The 21,161-nt window shown below is 38.6% G+C and overlaps 1 protein-coding gene across 1 annotated transcript in view; it reads right to left on the reverse strand.

Moving 5' to 3' along the window:
• Window positions 1-806: 806 nt before the first annotated feature.
• Window positions 807-21,161, reverse strand: part of LOC133448276 (DCC-interacting protein 13-alpha-like) — a 30,313-nt gene continuing 9,958 nt past the window's right edge. Inside the window, exons 9-22 of the mRNA XM_061726652.1 lie at window positions 20,324-20,406; window positions 20,057-20,218; window positions 17,955-18,143; window positions 17,820-17,862; window positions 17,683-17,739; window positions 16,255-16,346; window positions 14,946-15,125; window positions 13,958-14,010; window positions 12,506-12,680; window positions 8,520-8,556; window positions 8,285-8,431; window positions 5,886-5,936; window positions 5,713-5,802; window positions 807-4,344 (exon numbers count right to left, since the gene is read on the reverse strand). Of these exons, the coding sequence (XP_061582636.1) occupies window positions 4,189-4,344; window positions 5,713-5,802; window positions 5,886-5,936; window positions 8,285-8,431; window positions 8,520-8,556; window positions 12,506-12,680; window positions 13,958-14,010; window positions 14,946-15,125; window positions 16,255-16,346; window positions 17,683-17,739; window positions 17,820-17,862; window positions 17,955-18,143; window positions 20,057-20,218; window positions 20,324-20,406 (1,515 nt within the window). The 3' untranslated portion in view covers window positions 807-4,188. The remainder of the gene's footprint in view (window positions 4,345-5,712; window positions 5,803-5,885; window positions 5,937-8,284; window positions 8,432-8,519; window positions 8,557-12,505; window positions 12,681-13,957; window positions 14,011-14,945; window positions 15,126-16,254; window positions 16,347-17,682; window positions 17,740-17,819; window positions 17,863-17,954; window positions 18,144-20,056; window positions 20,219-20,323; window positions 20,407-21,161) is intronic.

The following is a 21,161-nucleotide window of genomic DNA, read 5'->3' on the forward strand; positions in this document are numbered from 1 at the left end:
TTAGTTATTTCACAATAATTATTGTGAAATTATTATTTCACTAGTTATTTTACAGTCATATAATTCAGGCAACAGCTCAAAAAACATTTTGAATAACACTAAGCCAAATCAATATCGGATCGGATCAAATCATGATAATCGATTCTGAATATTAAGAATCGGAATCGAATCGATTCTTGACATTTGAATCGATACCCAGCCCTATTTGGGACTAGTTAGTAGTCGTGTCAATCCTTAAAAGCACTGGAGTCAATCCTCCAATAATGTAGAAATAGCGGTAGTGCAGTCGCCACACAGATCTGATCTCAGCTGATGGATGGAAACATTTATAGTGAGTTCAACATCATCATCCACTTCTCTGTTATTGTGCTGCAGTTGAAAACAAGCTCATATGGAAACTAGCTGAACCAGGAAGCTGCTGATGTTCTACAAAATAACTGGGTTTGTTTTTGGTCTCGGTCTCAAGCTGAACTAGTCTAGGTCTTGACTTGGTCTTGATTCTCTCTGGTCTTGGTAGTGTCTAGGTTTCGGTTTAGGCCGTCTTGACTACAAGTCTACAGGACTGTCTCAGAAAATTAGAATATTGTGATAAAGTTCTTTATTTTCTGCAATACTAAAATAATAAAAGGCTTGCAATATTTCAGTTGATTTGTAATGAATCCAGAATGTATGACATTTTTTTTTTTTTTTTAATTGCATTACAGAAAATCACAATATTCTAATTTTCTGAGACAGTCCTGTATTTAAAACCCTTGTGTGGATAAGAAGCAGCAGGTGTGAGGTCAGAATGAGAGCTGGGACTCGAGCTGGTTGAGTTAGTACTTTATTTAATCACTGAAACCCCTTTTACTGATCAAGACACCGAAACAACCACTGGAACATATTTACAGCTCAAAATCCTCAATCCGTTTGTTTTCCATCAGTAAAGTGCACATCCATCCAGAGCTGGGTTTTTTTTTCTTTCTTAAAAACCACCCAATTACAGTAAGAAAACAGGAAAAAAAAAACAAATAAACAGGAAAAAAATAAACATTTCCACCAGTAACTCTCAATTTAGGCCTTTAAAAACATCTCTGCTACTTTTAATTTAATCCCTCGCAAATAAAGACATGCTGTCCAGATGTGTTGAAGTCTGACTGGAAGTTATCCACATTTAACAATAATCATTTATATATTAAAAAAATAATCACCGTCTGGAAACGAATTAATGAAAGACCCCAAACATGGACCCCTTTCAGCAGAAACACAAACATTTATGAGGCAAAAACTGGTTTTAAATGACAAGTTTTTCTAAGTATGTCAGAGAAATTTCAAACATTAATTTCTTTAAAAAGAACAGAGAAAAACAACCTGTTCTTTTGATAAGACCTTCTGCAAAACAACAAAATAAATACGTGAGATGACGTAAGAAAAGTTTGTGCTCTTATGCCTCTCAATCAAAACAGACCCAAAATAATAATAAAATAAAAAGAGCATGAAGCGTCTCCGGACCTTCATCTGGTTGAAAAACCTGCAGGGGAAGCAATTTAACGGAACGTGATCATCAATAATGAGCTTCCTTCGTGTAATGATCCATAACGGAGCGGATAAACGCCGGAACAGAGTTCAGGGGGACAGTTTTTATTCTCAGTAACACGTTTATCAGGTAGTGGGAGAATATGTTTGTAAAGAAACAAATAGAACAGTGTTTTCCCCCCAGTGTCTGTAATATTAGACAAAATTAAATACAAAAAAAATAATAATAATCCACGTGAGCCATTTAAAGTGTCTTAACAGAAAAATCCCTCTTTTAGTTTCTATACCTAATAAAACAATGTACAAGAAGGTAACCTATATGTTTATATAAAAAAAGGAAAGTAAAAAGACAAGCAGAAGTCATTTCCGTTTAGCTCCAGGTAAAACCGTTGGCACAGGTACGTTGCTGAAGGCGTGAATTTCAAATTAAGAGCACTTTCATCGTTGCTGAACTTCAGAGGTGCAGGATTGAAACCGGTTTGAGTCAAAGTAACAATTATTGGCGCAGTTTCACGTCTTGTTTCTTTCACAACAGAAAAAAAAATCTAACTCTGACTTCCCTCAAATAAACTAGAACAAATGAATCTTGTCAACCACTCGCAGACAGTCACGTGTCTGATGTGGTTTTGATAAAAAATATTAAAAACCAAGTGCACGAGAAGTTTGTGCTGTTTGAGTTTTGGTTCACTCTTTATTGGGTTATATTTAAAACGGTAAATTATGTTTTTCTGCAGAGATAAACCTTCAGGGAGTACAGACCCAGTAACCTCCTGTGATATGTTTGTTAACTGCGTCCAAAGTGCAAATTGGTCAGAAGTGACTGAAATTAATGTTTTATAACTTCTTAATCACGACTTCTCTTTCCCAGCTCAACTTCAGTTCAGTGAACCATTTTTAATTTTGGCGGGTTTATTTCAGGGATCTCGATTTTATTTTATTTTCATGTGATGCGTTCAGGGAAAACTGGAAAACTGCAAGTCAGGTTCAATTAGAAATATTCTGTGAGTACTTTTAAATAATTGTTTGTGTTTTGATATCTTTAGTATCCCTTTTCCAGTACGCAGTGAATCATTTTTCTTAAAATTTTACAAAGATTCAAAATACCGGACGCTTCATCAAGTGTTTCTGTTACGTACAAAGTACATATATCATTTTTAGGAAAGGTTATCGATCGATTTCTTCTTCTTATTTTTATTCTTTTTAAGTTACGAGACATGAATGAAGAGATTCAGAATAAAAAACAGACAATCTGAAAAGTGCTCTCAAACATTTTTTTCTTCCCTCCAATCTTTTTTAATCACTGATTTCAGTCATGATCAGTGTGTTGATTCGTCTGAGAACTTACTTCAGGTGGATTTGACTGACAGCAGGGATGGGGGGGCACGAGAGTTAGAAGACACTTCAAAAGTACTCAAATATGAAATTAAAACTAACATTTCACTGTAAAGAAGGACTTTTCCTGCCTGTGAGAAAAATGTTGCTGAACCGGGAGGGTTATGTACGACTTTCCTCCCCCCTCTGTCTGGAATGTCTTTTGACGCCGTAAAACATGAGATCTGCGGGTTTTCTCAACTTCCTGTTTAGATTTATTTTTCCCAATAACATAATCAACGTGCGATGTTCTGTAAACTGGTGGTTGAGGTTTGTTGCTCGGGGGAGAAACATGTCAGTACATCACGCAGACGCATTCACCGCCTCTAAAGCAGTGCCGTCGTTTTAGGTTTTTAAAGCTCAGAGGAAGTTCAGAAGTAGCTGAAAGGACAAAGAAGTGAAGTTGCTTTCAGGTGGCGGGGCTAACCAGCGACCAGGAACACAACATTCACTGGGAAACGCATCAGAAAAGCCGGGTTTCTCCCCGAAATGCTGCTGAAACGGCAGTTAAGCAGGAAAAAAAAAAAAAAAAAAGCAGAAAATCTTGTGACCTGCAAATGATCAGATTCATGCAGATGTGAGGAGTCGAGACTTCCTCTTCTCAACTTTCAACCCGGCCACAAGTTTCACTTCTTCTCAGTAATGTTTGCACAGACCGACACACAGATATTATGTTGTTTTTTTAAAGTAAAAGGTGGCGGTCGGCTGAATAAGCAGGTTATAGCGTGTGGAACGGTTGCATATTCATCATTTCTACTTAAAAGATCATTTTTTGTGTTTTGACTGATGCCCCTGATCCCGGAGGGTCAATTCTGATGGGAATCAGAAACCAGCTTCAGGACAAACTTCAATATAAGACGAGCTGCTCGGTCGGTCTTCTTCTCTTTTTGCTCCAGAACATCAACATCTGCTGCAGGACTTTAGGACCTCCTGGTGGTCGGAGCAAGAGCCGGCACGGTCCCTCCCTTCAGATCCTGCTTCATTATTCCACGTTTGTTGTTGAATATTAGCTCTTCTTAAAAAAACAAACATAAAAAAAACAGAAGCTTGCAGGTAAATTGGTAGTTAAGTCTTTTTTTTTTCCTCCCTAAAGTTGAGCAGGGCGTAAAAGCGGCCAGACGTTTCCTTGCCTCCTCCTACAGCGAGGGAGCCACAAGCTCCAGCTCAAACGTCGGAGTCCAGCGGAGAGCAAACGCACGTTTTTCATTCCCAGGTAACCCGGGTTCCTCTCGTTCCTGAGCTGCCGTCTCAAACCAGCTGGAAGTCTCCTGGGAGCCAAAAACATGCGTCCTCCGCCTGCCGCTAGGCTTCCGACTCACCCCTCTTCTTCCCTTCCTCCCCGGCATCGCTGTCCTCTGATTGGCTGCTGCTGAGCACCAGGAACTGTCCGTCAGGGGCGGCGGGCGCGTTGGCCGGACGGCTGGAGGCGGCGATCAGGCGGCTCTGTTCCTCCAGGTCCTGCAAGGCAGAAAGGAAAAACAAAAGTAAACGCCATAGTTTATCTAAACCAGGGGTGTCAAACTCATTTTTTTTTGGCGGGCCGGATTTGACCAATTTTTTTCTCTAATTCTTTTTTTTTTACTATTGTTATCTAATCCAATATCTACGGAAGAGTATTAGTACAATTTCGAGAAAAAAGTCGAAATGTCGAGAATAATGTTGAAATACAATTTCAAGAATAAAGTCAAAATTTCGCCTTTTTTCTCAACATTTCAACTTTATTCACGAAATTTTGAATTTTTTCTCAACATTTCGACTTTTTTCTCGAAATTGTACTTCAACATTATTCTCCGCGGTCGACTTTTCGACTTTTTTCTCATGAACATTTCGACTTTTTTCTCGAAATTGTGCTTCAACATTAATCTCGACATTTCAACTTTTTTCTCATCATTTCAACTTTTTTCTCAACATTTCGACTTTTTTCTCAACATTTCGTCTTTTGTCTCGAAATTGTATTTCAACATTAATCTCAACATTTCGACTTTTTTCTCGAAGTGTACAATAAAAAAAAAATCTTCCCCTCTCAAATATTTTTTCTCCTGCATGGCCCTAATACTCTTCCGTAAATATCAGTTTAGTTAATTTTAAAGGAAATATGCACTTTGTTTACACTCTAATTATGTAAAATATATTTCTTCAGGATCATTCTTGAAATTTCTAATTTTTTTTTCAAATTATGTAAGATACTTTTAATATCATTTTACAAAGATAAACAGAAAAATGTTTTTTTTTTATATTTCGCTTTTTTATAGGAAATTTAATTAAAAGCAAAATCTTTCTTATTACATCCGAGAGTGTTTCTTTGTGATTTAGAGATTTTTCCAGTACAATTAAGTGTATTTATTTTTAAAAATTGGCGCGGATATTTACGCCAGTGTGTCGAAAAAGTCAGCACTTCTTTTTTAACTGTTTTACTTTGTCACTATCCTCGTATTCAAAACTGAAATTCTCAGAATAAATATCTTCCATCATCTTTTTTAGCAGTGATATTTTTCCTGATATTTTTTCCTCCAAAAATATATAATAGTAGTCAGTTAATAAAAATAAACGACCGTCTACAAAGAAATAAAATCGGCAAATGCATTCTAGAAAACTAAAAAAATGTCGAAAACTGTTCTTTGTGGAATAACGATGGATTTGTAGAAGAAATATATTATCGGATATGCTGCGATTCATGGCAATTATTTATGCCTTCCTTTTTAGTAAATTAACATTTCGGTTTTTTGCATTGGAAACTTCTCGCGGGCCGCATGAAAACCTCTCACGGGCCGCACATTTGACACCCCTGATCTAAACACAGCGTTTAGTTTGGAGGTAATGGATTACTTTTTCTATCTGTCTCTGCTTGCTCAGCTCCTCCTGCTGCTTCTCCTTGGCCTTGTCCTGCTCCTTCCTCTTCTCTGCCGCTTTGCGGTCCTGCACAACGATAACCAAGATGAAACGGTTGCGACACACCTAAATGAGCGGTAACCGCGGCAACAGCTCAGACGAGGTCTCACCATCTCCGAGTGGAAGGCGATCTGCTTGGCCAGACCGATGCTGTCACAGATCTGCAGACGACAGACAACAAGGGTCAGTAAAGCTGCTTTCGTCAAGGAAAATTATGACTAAATATCATCGTCAATGAACCTTTATCACCTGAGGAAAACGAGACGAGACACAACGAAAATGCTGCTCATGTGACGATAACGATAATATATAAAGGAATATCGTAGACGGATAAAAGCGAGACTAAAATGTAGATTACAAAATAAAAACTCTGCTAAAACGTGTCTTCATTCTCGTTGACCAAAACGAGACCATTAAGGATCTACCAAAGATCCTTAATGTCCATGTTTTCAGTAGTTTCCTGTGGTTTAATGTCCATGTTTTCAGTAGTTTCTCTGGTTTAATGTCCATGTTTTCAGTAGTTTCTCTGGTTTAATGTCCATGTTTTCAGTAGTTTCCTCTGGTTTAATGTCCATGTTTTCAGTAGTTTCTCTGGTTTAATGTCCATGTTTTCAGTAGTTTCTCTGGTTTAATGTCCATGTTTTCAGTAGTTTCCTCTGGTTTAATGTCCATGTTTTCAGTAGTTTCTCTGGTTTAATGTCCATGTTTTCAGTAGTTTCTCTGGTTTAATGTCCATGTTTTCAGTAGTTTCTCTGGTTTAATGTCCATGTTTCCAGTAGTTTCTCTGGTTTAATGTCCATGTTTTCAGTAGTTTCTCTGGTTTAATGTCCATGTTTCCAGTAGTTTCTCTGGTTTAATGTCCATGTTTTCAGTAGTTTCTCTGGTTTAATGTCCATGTTTTCAGTAGTTTCTCTGGTTTAATGTCCATGTTTTCAGTAGTTTCTCTGGTTTAATGTCCATGTTTTCAGTAGTTTCTCTGGTTTAATGTCCATGTTTTCAGTAGTTTCTCTGGTTTAATGTCCATGTTTTCAGTAGTTTCTCTGGTTTAATGTCCATGTTTTCAGTAGTTTCTCTGGTTTAGTTCTGGGTGACGTTAGTCCTCAATCCCAGTCGCTGCAGCGGGGAATCCGATCCAGAAGATGCAGCTGCAGAGTTAGAGGCTGATGCCGTTAACGCAGAGCTCTAGGTTCACATCAATTAAAAACAAAAGTGTATCCAAAACTTTGGATACACTTTCCTACATAGACGTGGAAAAGAAAACCGAATGTGTCGTGGAAAAAGAAAAAGACGGAGAGAAATGCGAAAAAAAATGTTGTAAACTCAAATTAGAGTCTTCTGTATTTGGAATGAATGTATTATTGAGTCTATAAGGTAACAATAATATAATAAGATAACCTTGTTTGAATTGTAACATGGGTTTGGCTAAATACAATCTTTGACTAAAATGGTCCTGGACAATTCTGACTAAAATAAGCTCAAACTTTTAGTCGACTGAAACTTGACACGACTAAAAGGAGAATGAACGTGACTAAAAATATATTAAAACTAAAATGATAACTTGACGCAAAAACTAAACTAAAACTAAAATTGAAACAGGCTGACAGAAATAACACTAAGGGCCAATCCCAATGTTCACCCTACTTTCTACCACTAGCCCTAAAAATGAAGCCACAAGGGGTAGGGCCCTTGTAATCTTCCCTAGGGATTGGGACACCACTTGCTACGTCACTGCGTGGTTTACGTTCGGGTACGTAAGCGATTGCGTAGTTACGTTTGCACATACGTCACACCATATCAGGAAGCCGAGAGCTAAAAGCTGTTTTAATTTCTGCTGTAGTGCTGTTAATATGCCACTTTATTAAGTTTTAATATTTTTTCAGGCATAAAAGTAACTGTTAAGATCCCCAACCTGGGCTCAGTTTATCCTGATAACGCCTGTTAAGAAATTTGCTCCGATGTTTTCGGGGGATGAAAAGATCCGCCGGCGATTTATGGTTCCGCGTTACACCAATGCAGAGCCTACGGCGTAGGCTCTGCATTGGTGTAACGCGGAACCATAAATCAGCCTTTATTCTGGCGAGATCTTCGCAACGGGCAAGCGAGTGATTATGTACATTCACTGAGTGAATATTATGAAAGTAAAATATATATTTCTCGCTAGAAATGTAATCAAAATGCATTTTTATGCAGAAACTAACTCAAAATATTGATTTTATTCGCTAAAAAATGAGAAATGTTTTTTGTTTGATTCAGTCTGCAAATGATGACGTAAAGCATTCTGGGAAATGTTCTCTAGCCCTCCGTCGGAGAGTCAGTATCTGAAATCCCTCGCTCTGAAGGGCTAGATTCATACACACTACCCCTCATTATGTCCACTACCCCTAGATGCAAAGAGGAATTGGGACACCACTACCCTACAAAATTTAGGGTTAGTGCTGAAAAGTAGGGCTAGGGGGGGGATTGGGACTGGCCCTTAGTGTCAGTGGGAGACATTAACGCCAGAACCAACCTTCTCTCCATCGTTGTTGGACTCAAAGATGTAGCAGACGGCGCGGCTGTCGCCCCGTCCACCCGCCGCCGCCGCCTGCAGAACGAAACCAAACAGCCTCTTGTTGTCCTGGTGGGACGAGCACTGGACCACGCTGGACAGCGGGAACTGCAGGAGGACAGGGGACATGAGCAAAGACGTGGAGGGGGGGGACACCGGGAGAAATGTCCAAGTGGGGAGACGGCCGTCGTCTTACCCTGAGTCGAGTGACCTGCGTCTGAGGATCGATGAGCCTGAAAATGAGACAAACATTATTATGGGTTTTCAGAAGTTAACGGGATTATAACCAGACTGAACCGGACTGGTCTGCTTTTGTTGAATCAGTGGGATATAAAATAAAGCCAACACATCCCAACAAGACTTTCCTTCCAGGATTAACACAAAACAGACACACAGATAAGTTTTGTGGGAATTTTGGCAAAATCTCCAGGTTTATCCTTCACTCTCAAGGACAGAAGATTGATTTAAATACAATAAGAGTGATTTCAAAAAAGTTTTCAAAACAAGAGTCGTGGTCGGACGGTCGCACCACATGACATTTTGACGCTTAAAACAACAACAAAATCCCAAATAACTAGTATTTTTTGTAAAATTCAAGTGAGTCCATATGTGGGACAGGTCGGTCATATATCTGGTATTTTTTTATCCATTTAAACCTTTTTTGAATTGAAAAACATCCGTTTTTTGGAAAATGTAGGCGTCACGTCATTGACCCATATACTCTTCGCACAACACTTTGTTATTAGCGCTTGCTACTTCATTTTATTATATCTTTACATTTTATTTCGTACATTTTGTACAGTTTGTTCTTATAGTTACGTATTCTTATCCTATATGTTGTCCACCGTCACTATGTGTAATGCTGCTGCTACACTACAATTTCCCAGCTTGGAATAAATAAAGTCTATATATCTATCTATCTATCTGTACATCCATCCATCCATCTAGTGCTAGTTCCTTATTTGCAAAAATGGAGAGAAAATGCTGCAAATCAGTTCCAACATTTGTTTGACAAAGATAAACTCAAATCGTTGGCAGAGCTGATGTTGGAGTATGAAATCCCAAAACAGGACTTTTATAAATACTTACAAATTCATCTAAAAACACCCTTAAAAAAGGGAAAAACGCCTATCATTGGGGCTGACAAATCTTGAGGAGCTTTTGGTGAAACACACGTCGTTAAAAGGGAAAATCTCTGTAATTTATAGTGTTCTGTTGGACCACTACAGCTCTGTCTTGACCTCACGTAGGAACAAATGGCAGGATCTGGGACGTGCTCCTGATGAAGATCAGTGGGATGATACAAGTCAGAATGTTTTTTCCTCACTGTCAACAAAATTATAAATTCATGCACAGGATGTACTTTACTCTGCTCCGCTTAAGCAAAATGTTTCCTAATTCATCTCCCAGATGTAGGATATATTATGCATGTTTTCTGGGAAATTAAAACAATTGTGGAAGTCGGTACATGTTCTAAGGTTGTGGAAACCCCACTAGACATCACTAACTGGACACAACACGCAGGAAGAGGATTATCATAATGTCCTCTATCGCAAAAAAATCTTGCTCAATTGGAATCAACAAAGACCTCCATCACTCAATCTGTTTAATCTTAAATGAGACTTTAAGGCTGGAACAATACAGGACTGTCTCAGAAAATTAGAATATTGTGATAAAGTTCTTTATTTTCTGTAATGCAATTAAAAAAACAAAAATGTCATACATTCTGGATTCATTACAAATCAACTGAAATATTGCAAGCCTTTTATTATTTTAATATTGCTGATTATGGCTTACAGCTTAAAATTCCCAGAATATTCTAATTTTTTGAGATAGGATATTTGAGTTTTCTTAAGCTGTCCTGTACATCCTAAAGTATAAGGGCTATGACTTCCGGAGGATATGGGGGCCGCTTAAGGATCTCTGACACTACCATATCACTATAGGGTTTGGCTCGCTTACATCAGGGGTTCTTAACCTTTCTGACCTTGGGGCCCAATTTTTTCAGTACAGAGTGGCCCGGGGCCCATTAAATATTAACACTTTATAGCAGGGGTACTCAACTAAAACTTTAAGAGGTCCATTTAGAGAAAATTTACTCAAGCGAAGGTCCAGAACATCATAATATATATATATATATATATATATATATATATATATATATATATATATATGTATATGTGTGAGTGTGTGTGTGTATATGTATGTATATATTCAAGTAGCCTCATAGTTGTATATACATCTGCATCTGACTGGTATATTAAAAAAAGTACATATTTGCCACTTAACATGTGTAACTTGAATTACACACATTTTTTTCTCTTAAAAATAAAATACATTTTATTTTATTTTTCAAATGCTATCTTATTTTATTTCTTTACCAGCAGTTTGAATTTCCCCTTTTCTTTGTTAATTGTCTCAACACATTTTTATAATAAATTAATATAAACATTGGTGAGCCTGGAACGATATTTAGTTTTACAAAGCAAAACTTAGTTTGATTGTACTTTATTTAAGATATTACATTAATATTACATTAATCAGTTGTCAGAGGACTCAGCGCGTCAGGTTTCATCCGAGCCTGATCAGCTGAGACGGGGAGCCCGCAGCTCTCTGGCTGCGGAGCACCTGAGTCTTTCCGATGCTTTTGAGAAAGCCCGAACAGCCCAGTCCAGCAGACACGACAGCCCACGCATCTACATGTACAATCCTTCAGCAGTAACGACGGAGCCCGCAAGCCCGAGCGGCACCGACCTCCCCGGCTGCGCGGACGAGTCAGGATAAATGATCAGACCGCGCTCGCTCGCTCTGGGCGCAGACCCAAGTAATCGATCCCTGATCCTGGCGGATCTAAACCTACTCTGTGCAAAATTAAGGATTTACTCTGTAAATACACACCATTTATCTTACTATTACACGTACAGCTAGCTGAGTGTCTTCTCCTCATTTGGTCGGGAGTTGCTATGCAGTCCCGCGGCCCCCGCGGCCCAAACGTACAAAACAGATTTTTTTTTGCGGCCCACTAGATGGCGCTCGCGGCCCAAGTGTGGGCCGCGGCCCTATGGTTAAGAATCACTGGCTTACATAACATCCACAAAGGATGAACTGTGAACTGTGAACATGGACTGATGCCATTTAATTTACGGTATTTTTTGTTGCTGTTATTGTGTTTTTTCTTGTTTCCATTTTTTCTGTCCACCCTGATTTCATTGGTTGTCTGCTATGTTACTAAAATGTTAAAAATGCAGAAGCAGAAATGGCCAAGAACAAAAAAAGGTGTATCAGTGTCGAAGGGGTGAAACTATGGAACTGCCTGGATGAGGAACTAAAAAAAAATTAGCTCAATTTACAAATTTAAAAAAAATTATAAATCTAAAATAATAGATAAATATAGAACACTAATATAAATGATCTTGATATTAAATATCCAACTGTCTAAATTATGCTGTCCTCAATCGTGATCTTTGTTCATTTTCTTTGTTTTGTTCGTTCGTTTCGTTTTCTTCTTATTAGTATCTTTTTTTCCTTTTCTGTAGTCTGCCTTTTGTTGAAAAGGATAGGTAAAATAAGCCATGAGGCTTCAGCCTATACCTTTTTGCTAAAAAAAAAAGAAATGTGTAAATTATATATATATATATATATATATATATATATATATATACACACAGTACTGGTTGTAAAAAAAAAAATCAGGGGGGATGGTGTATTTTATCATATGGGGACAGATAATTTGTGCTGATTACAAATAATATAATATATTACAAATAATAGCACCGACCAAAACACCTGATGCAAAAATGCAGCCTTCTGTAAGCTTTAAATATCCACTGGGCTTACATCAAATACATCAAAACACAACAATAAAAAACTGTTTTCTGAACTTATCAATATGACTCTGTCCTTCACAGGATAAGTAAAATGGATCACTGCAAAAACTCAAAATAAGAATATTTGTCCTATTTCTAGTTAAAATGTCTCATTTTAGTAAAAAAAAAAATCTTATTACACTTAAAACAAGACTCATCACTGGAAAAAACAACAATTTTCACCTATTTCGAGTAGATTTTCACTTGAAATAAATAGAAAGTAGATGCAAACATCTTTAATGTAAATGACCAAAACAAAATAAACTAAAATAAAGAAAAAGACTAAGAACAGACAAACATTGCTGGTGGTTCTCACTTGAGGCAGTCGCAGGTGACCAGCAGGTGTGACTCCGTCATCCTGAAGATGTTGTGGATGGCTCTGGCCGCCAGGATCTGCCTCATGGTCTCGGAGATGATGTCCGTTGACTCGGCCGTCTTCACCTCCATGGAGCCGAGGAAGCGAGCGATGAACAGTTGGTGGAGGATCGAGTCTGCAGGACAGGGAGGATAAATATGTCTGTCCCCCCGAGGGGATTCTAGTCCGCTCATAATTCTAGTCCCATAATTTATACTCTCTTTCTCCCATCGTTGATATTTATGTTCATAAATAAAGGTTATGCAGGTGGGCCATGATTGTGGAAACACCATGTTCATGCCCCTCTAATGAACAATTAGGAAAGAATTGGGATATAATCTATATATTTCCTAGTTTATTTAATTATGTAAATACTTGATAATGTAAATATTCAAGTTTAGTTTGTCATTTTAATTTGACTGTTTATTTTATTCTTATTTTATTCTTTATCTTATTTTATTCTATTTTATTACCTGTACATTGCACTGTGGGTCAGAGAGGACTGTAATTGAATATGTGCCGTATGTCTATATAGAATATCTGACAATAAAGCTTGAAAAACTATCAGAAAAAAGACAAAAATAAACATTTTTGTGTTGCTCCCTGAAGCTCTAAATATATTAATCTGCTTTTACTTTGTAAACTGAAACACTGTTTTGATTGAATCCACTCTGAATGAATATGGAGGTAGATTTGTGTCTTAAATATTCAATCAAAAAAAAGATTGCTTCAAATCAGAAAATATATTTTCAATTAAAAAAAAAAGTGTTCAAATGCAATTTTTTGGGTCTCAAATATTTTTTTCTTTGAGTGATTTTTTTTCATTGAAAATATTTTTTTCCTTTTTGAAGCAACTTCTTTTTTGATGAAATGATAAAGACACAAATGTCCTACCCATAATATGGTCCAAACACAAAAAACACTACTTCAACCAAAAAAGTAGCTTGAAACAAAAAACCTTCACTTCTATCAAAGAAAACATTTCCAATCAAAGAAAAACAGTGTTCAAATTCATTTTCTTTTAAGTCTTAAATATTTTTTTGCATTCAAACACTTTTTTTCCTTGTTTGAAATCATTTTTATTGATTGAAGTGAATTTGTTTTGAATTGAAAATATATTTTTTGATTGAAGCAATCTTTTTTTTTTTTGATTGAATAATTAAGACACAAATCTACCTCCATAAATGAACTGCTCTGTATGTGAAGTCGTTTGTTGTGGCTGTAATAGCTCACTGCTGCCCCCTTGTGGCCAACGAGGCAGAAAAGACGAGCATGAGGTGGGTGCTTTCCGCCCTCGCGCCACAAGGGGGCAGCATTGATCCAAAACAATTCAAAACTTTCCGAAAGTGTGAAAGCAGCAGAAAACATGGATAATTATTTCTTATAAATAAAAAAAAGACAAACATAATGTACCTTCACTGTCTTCTGGGGTGTTGTCTCCGGACTCTCCGAACGGATTACTCCGCCTGTGCACACAAAAGCAGAGAGGTCATAACCCCGACTCATCAGAGCAAAAACACAATTAAAACTTGGCATGCATGCTTTATTCTACGCTAGAAAGGATAACACACTGTATACTCAAAATAAGTGGGAAAAAGAGGCTGGACGGAGTCTCTCGTAGGAAGCTTTAGGGGAAATATGCAGTTTTCAGTGCAACTTAACCAGTTCTTAGACTGGAGAGAACACTGTTGGAAAAACAGGATTTTTTAGGACTCCACATCAAGAAAAATACAATGTGGTTCAATGACAGCAAATCATTTCCATACAGGACTGTCTCAGAAAATTAGAATATTGTGATTTTCTGTAATACAATTACAAAAACAAAAATGTCATACATTCTGGATTTATTACAAATCAACTGAAATATTGCAAGCCTTTTATTATTTTAATATTGCTGATCATGGCTTACAGCTTAAGAAAACTCAAATATCCTATCTCAAAAAATTAGAATATTCTGGGAATCTTAATCTTAAACTGTAAGCCATAATCAGCAATATTAAAATAATAAAAGGCTTGCAATATGTCAGTTGATTTATGAATGTATGTTGATAATGAATCCAGAATGTATGACATTTTACATTTTTTTTTTTTTTTTTTTTTTTTTTTTTTTAAATTGCATTACAGAAAATAAAGAACTTTATCACAATATTAACATTTTCTGAGACAGTCCTGTATGTCACACAGAGGTTTGGTCTTTTACAGACCTCCAATTTACCCATGGACCAATTGCTTTCTTTTTTTTTTTTTTACATAATGTCTTTTCTGTAGGTGTTGACTGCCTTTTCCATACAAAATAAAAACCAAAAACTTTGCGTGCCGGACATCTGTAACGTTCACGTGAAACGCAGGCCTCCAGTTGACTTGGAAAGTGTGAAAGATCCCGACACGACGGCCCACCCACCTGCCGGACTGGGCGGCGCTTTTGCTCTGTGCCGAGTTCTCTTCGCTGACGGGGGAAATGATGTCAAACTGGATGGGCGTTTCCGGGGCAACCAGAGCATCCAGGGAGAGCACGGATAGAGCGGGCGACGGCTCGGACCCCACCGAGCTGATGCTGCTCGCTCTAGCTGTTCTTCCTTTACTGGAAATGAGAGGAAGGAGATTGATTATGAAGGTATGACTGAACACACACACACACACACACACACACACACACACACACACACACACACACACACACACACACACACACACACACACACACACACACACACACACACACACACACACACACACACACACACACACACACACACACACACACACACACACACACACACACACACGGGCTGGGGATCGATTCAATTGTCAAGAATCGATTCGATTCCGATTCTTACGATTCAGAATCGATTATCAAGATTTGATCCGATTCGATTCCGATATTGATTTGGGTTAGTGTTATTAAAACTGTTTTTTGAGCTGTTGCATTAATTATATGACTGTAGTTATGCAACATATTAATACTAGTATTATATTGAGATTAAACAGCAAGTATTGCAGCTAATGATGCTGTAAGGACCAATCATCTCCCAGAATGCTGATAGAACTGCTTTCAGAAACATCGTGGGTCAGAATTACCAAACAGATCCAGGGAGGAAACAGAGACGGATGAAATCAGTTTTATTTTTTCCCACATTCCGTTTTTATTTGTTCCATTTTCGGTCTATTTTGGTTTTTAATTTTTGAGAATTTGGTTTTTAGCATTTTTTGCAAATGTAACCCCAAGACATTATATAAGGTAATGAAATATAGACAATTTACGCAATTATAACCTAACACTTTAATGTTTTCATACCTTTAAACATATTTAAAGGCAAAAACATGGCACCAGTTATTCTCGTGTCCAACAAAACATTCCTTTCTTGGGGATAAACAAAAAAATAACCAAAAGTTGTAATGTAATGATGAAAGAAACCAAAACATAAATACATAAATATATTAATAAATAAATAAATAAATAAATAAATAAAAGGAAAAAAAAAATCAAAAAAAAAAATCGATCTTTAGACATATGAATCGATTTTTAGGACTTAATATGAGAATCGATTTCACACACACACACACACACACACACACACACACACACACACACACACACACACACACACACACACACACACACACACACACACACACACACACACACACACACACACACACACACACACACACACACACACACACACACACACACACACACACACACACACCTGCTGGGCCTCATGCTCTCGTGTCTCTGCTGGAAGGACGGCGATGGCGTTACTGCCTCCAGGGCGGTTTGGTTCACTCTAGCTGCCAGCTCCTGCCAACAACAGGGCAGTGATCAAGTTTTACTCCGAGTCCAACATCCCACTACTTTGACTTTGTACTTGACGCGCACGCCATCACTACACGTGGATAAAGAAACATCTCAGCCGTAACTGAGTGCGTTCATGCACATCAGTCCCCATCTGTCACTTACGTGAAGACATTGTTTAATTTCAGAGTCAGAGTCCTTACAAACACCAGGAAACTGCACCATATTACACCGGTCATGAAATCACTACATTGGCAAATCTTAATTTATATGGATAATCTTCCAAGAAATATATCAAACATGGTCAACATAATTATTTTACTAGGTAAATATCACATACATGAATGCAAAAAGAATAACAGCAAACCCTCCATTGTACATCTGAAAAATGAATGTAAACTGTACTTAGCGTCTCTTAAACTGATGTGTGAAAAAAACGATATTGCCAAAAGCTTATATGAAACGATGTCTTTTTTTCTTAATTTTTAACCCCCCAAATGATGAATATCTGTAGATAATTGATTGTTTCGTTTCATTTGCCTTTTGTTGTAAACCCTACAGAATTTTGTTCAATAAAGTTTGAAAAGAAAAAAAACCTCCTGTTGTTGCTACCATATATGGTCAATTGGAGGCGTTTCTGAATGCAAATGACGCTAACCATGCACGAGCACGGCAGTTAAGAACAGGTGGGATTTATCATCACTGACTACTTACTAGTGTGCGTACGACCAGTGTCCGCACGTTTGATAAATTCAGATTTTTTTGTACTTACACGCATTCTAAATTTCCTTTCTACGATAGAATTTAGAACTTTTTCTACGAACGGTTGATAAATGAGGCCCCAGGAGTGGGACCGATAACAGGGACAAGGGAGACTACCTGCTCTCTCACCTGGAGCAGCAGAGGGCGGGACTCACCTGTCAAACCTGACAGGTGAGTCCCGCCTCCTTTTAACATCAGCTGATAAATAGCAGGTCACACACAACATCTTATGACTCTGATGAAGGCGAAAGGAATCGCTGAAACATGTCAGGTATTTTAAAAAAAACCTAAAAAATGGTAGGGCCCAGGACAAAATGAACTTTTAAATCACTACGTGAAGACATTGTGTCGATCAGCTTCGTGTTTAAAGAAGATGTAGGAGGGCGCTGCCTTTTACTGCGTTTGTGCACCGCGCAGTTGCATTTTGGGAGATATTTAACCTGTTTTATAAAGTTTGCACCTTCAAAACCTCATTTATTTTGGGTGTTTTTTTCTTCAGCCTTTCTGAAAAGGTAATTCTGCGTATATTCAAACAATATTAACATCCCCCTAAGGGCAGATGTGTGTCATTTACACGTACCTCTGCGTTCTCGCTGAGGTAGATCCTCTTGGAAATGTTGTTGATGGTGGCGATCCACTGTTGGAGGAGACGGCAGAGACAGACGGTGAGTAAACAAGGTAAACACAACGCAGATCAGGTGTTTCCAGACGTTTTACCTCCTCGCATTCCTTCCTGCTCTCCGCCTGCAGGGTCACGACTCTGACAACACAAGAGGGCAAAGAGGGACATTGATACCATCATGTGGTGGGGGGGGTAGCATCAGATTATTATTGAAAAAGTAGCCGGCTCACTTTTTCCCATCGAAGGAAGTGACCTGGAAGCAGAAGCGGCGGTCGTCACTATCGACGGCCATGACGGAGCAGTTGTCCAGGTCCGTGACCAGCCCCCCCGCCACCTCGCCGCGGCCTTGCTGCATCAGGTTTCCTCCCTGCGTGAAGAAGTACTGGCGCTCCCAGGACGACGACACCAGGCCCGTCTTACTGCGAGACGGCAGGATGCACTGATCAGTTCTCCAATCAACCGTATTTGTTGGTCAACGATTTTTAAACAACCGGACATGCCGCGGTCGTCATAGTGATCGTTTAATCTCACTTAAAACCGCCAAAAGAAATATCTGGTTGCTGCAAATCATTTGCTATTGTGCCTAAAGTGCAGCGACGAGCAGAGAAGTTACGTCCTGTTATTGTTTTTATAAGAAAATACTCCAAATCGTGACATTTTCAGTTAGATAAAAGTACGTGGTCACGCACACGCACGCACGCACGCACGCACGCACGCACACATAACTGAAGAAATCAATACTGAATCTCTTGAAACAAGATCTAACATTCTCCTCCAAATAATGATAATAATAATAATAATAATAATAATAATAATGATTATAATAACAATAATAATTATTATTATGACAATAATAATAATAATAATAATAATTAAAGCTTCAAGCAGCGATGAACGGGCCCTCGCGTGTGCAATTTTCACCCATAAAGATCAAGGACTAAGTCCGATGACACCACCCATGACTCTTTATGTCAAACCATTCAAAAGTTACGGCAGAAAATAGGAACTATCAGATATGGACCAATCAGAAGAAGGGGGGGCACGCTTTTTGCCCTCTATCGTCGCCACGGTAAGGCTTTCGACTGAAAAAAGTAATGCGCGTGGTCGCAGGATGGAGACGCACATTTTGATGTATAAGACACCTGGGTGCACGTTACGGTTCGGGCCGTATTAACGGCCAAAGAAGTGGCATAAATTGCGCCAAAATGACACGATTGATTCAAAATGGCCGACTTCCTGTTCGGTTTCGGCCATGGCGCCAAGAGACTTTTCTTTAAGTTGCGACATGATACAGGTGTGTACCGATTTTCGTGCATGTACGTCAAACCGTATTGTGGGGCTTGAGGCATGATGTTTTCTAGGGGGCGCTGTAGAGCCATTAGGCCACGCCCATTAATGCAAACCATTAAATGTCACATTTTTCGCCAGGCCGAGAACAACTCCTGCAGATACAATAGGGCCTTCGCACTGTAAGTGCTCGGGCCCTAATAATGATTATAATAACGTAGAAAAACTAGCTATAGAAACTAAACGCAACAGGAATCGGACAGATGTTGACCGGTGGTAAATCTTCTCTAAGAACCGATGTGAACGTCATTAAGTGAACATTTTATATTGTATTTGTTTTGTCAAAAGTGCAGAAGTGAAAAGACAAATGTTTCATTCTTTCTTCCTTCCTCATTCGATGGTGCAGAAACCTTAAAGTCAACAACGCTGGTGTGTAAACCTGAAGATGACCACAACCAGTGTGTGTATGTATATTTTTATGGTTTTTTTACTTCCTAAAAGAGCTAAAGTAATAACTTTGCACACACAGGTTCATTCTGACATTTTCACATTAAATACAAACTACTGGGGGAAGTTCATATTCTCTTTGTGTCCACACTGCAAGATCGTAACCTAACAGCAGCTCATAAATCTGCTTATATAAAGTGTTTTACTTCATATAAGACATTTTTATAGCGTCGGAGGAACAAAAGGTGGCGACTGCTTTGACCGACATCTCTGCTCAGCGATGGATCCGGCGGACAGAAGTCATTAATCGGCTGAATGTGTCAGTCAAGCACCTGAACCTGAAGAAACTGAAGAAAAGTTCTCATCGCTGTTTAAAGTCGGCTATAATGACGTTTCTTACGCTGGTGTGTTTCAGAGGACCTTTTTTGTCGTTTTTTGTTATTTGAGTGACGCATCACCTGCATGAATAAATAACTAAACACAATAAGCATAAATATTCGTACAAAACGTTTCAATATCTTAACTAAAGACACTAAAAATATCACTGTAGGATCTTTAACAGCAATAAAAATCAGGAAAGTGAGTGTCAGTGTCCTACTTGCGGATGTACAGGTATCCCTGCCTCCTGGTCAGGCTGCGACAAACAGGTGAGTGGGCGGGGTCAGGGTCACATGGCACGTACAGGGGGTCACATGACCTTTCCATCTCGTGGATGGTCTGCTGCATTTGCCCCACCTCTTCCTCCATCTCCCGCCGCACACTGCGTACACACACGTTCACGTTCAGGTCTTCAATCTTACAGTCGCCGCCTTTCATCATGAAGAATTTGATTTGGGGGTGGACGCGGCGACGGCTGGACTCTTACTTCTGGACGCTGGTTCCTATCGTCCCCAGGAAATCCTCCCACTGCTGCGTGAGGTTTTCTGAGCCCAGCTTGAAGAAACTGATCTGAAGAAAACCAAACGGGTGAGGAACCATTAACTACGTTTACATGCAGTCAAAATTTGGGTTATTGCTAATATTCCGGTTACTGACACATTCGCAATATTCCGTTTACATGGTAATTAACCAGTTGGGATATCTGGATCAAACCAGCGACGCGCGGAGAACATCATGACGCAATTACCGTCATTTCCGCTTCTTCTTCCTGTATCCAAATTCAAAACAAATGCTGCTTTGCGCAACTTTTCGCTCACCTTCTTGTAAATCTCACTATCCCGGTACTTTCTACCGTCTACAAATGCCAAAATGTTCATATCCTTCATTACATTTATAAACTGATTACCGTATTGGCCCGAATATAAGACAGTGTTTTTTGCATTGAAATAAGACTGAAAAAGTGGGGGTCGTCTTACATTCGGGGTCTAAACATTATACCCATTTACACCGCTAGATGGCGCCAGATATCTTTAAAGCTAATGCTGAACTTAACTCCCCAGGCCAAAGCAAATCCCTGTCACGAAGAAGAAAAATAGAGAAGAGATAACAGAAAATGGAGAAACGTAGCGAAAATCTGGAGAAAAGTGGGTGGAAGATCGGCAGGTAAACCAGCAGCTGAGGAGAAGTTGATGATGATGATGATGATGCAAACTTCAAGATGATGATTTGAATGAGGCAAAATAACATGCTTTTTCTCTCGAATATGTTGTTATAATCATTTGTTTCTGTTTTCAAACTTGAGTCTTGAAAAAGAGGGGGTCGTC

This window comes from Cololabis saira, chromosome 8 (genome assembly GCF_033807715.1).
Source record: "Cololabis saira isolate AMF1-May2022 chromosome 8, fColSai1.1, whole genome shotgun sequence".
NCBI classification, from domain to species: Eukaryota; Metazoa; Chordata; class Actinopteri; order Beloniformes; family Belonidae; genus Cololabis; species Cololabis saira.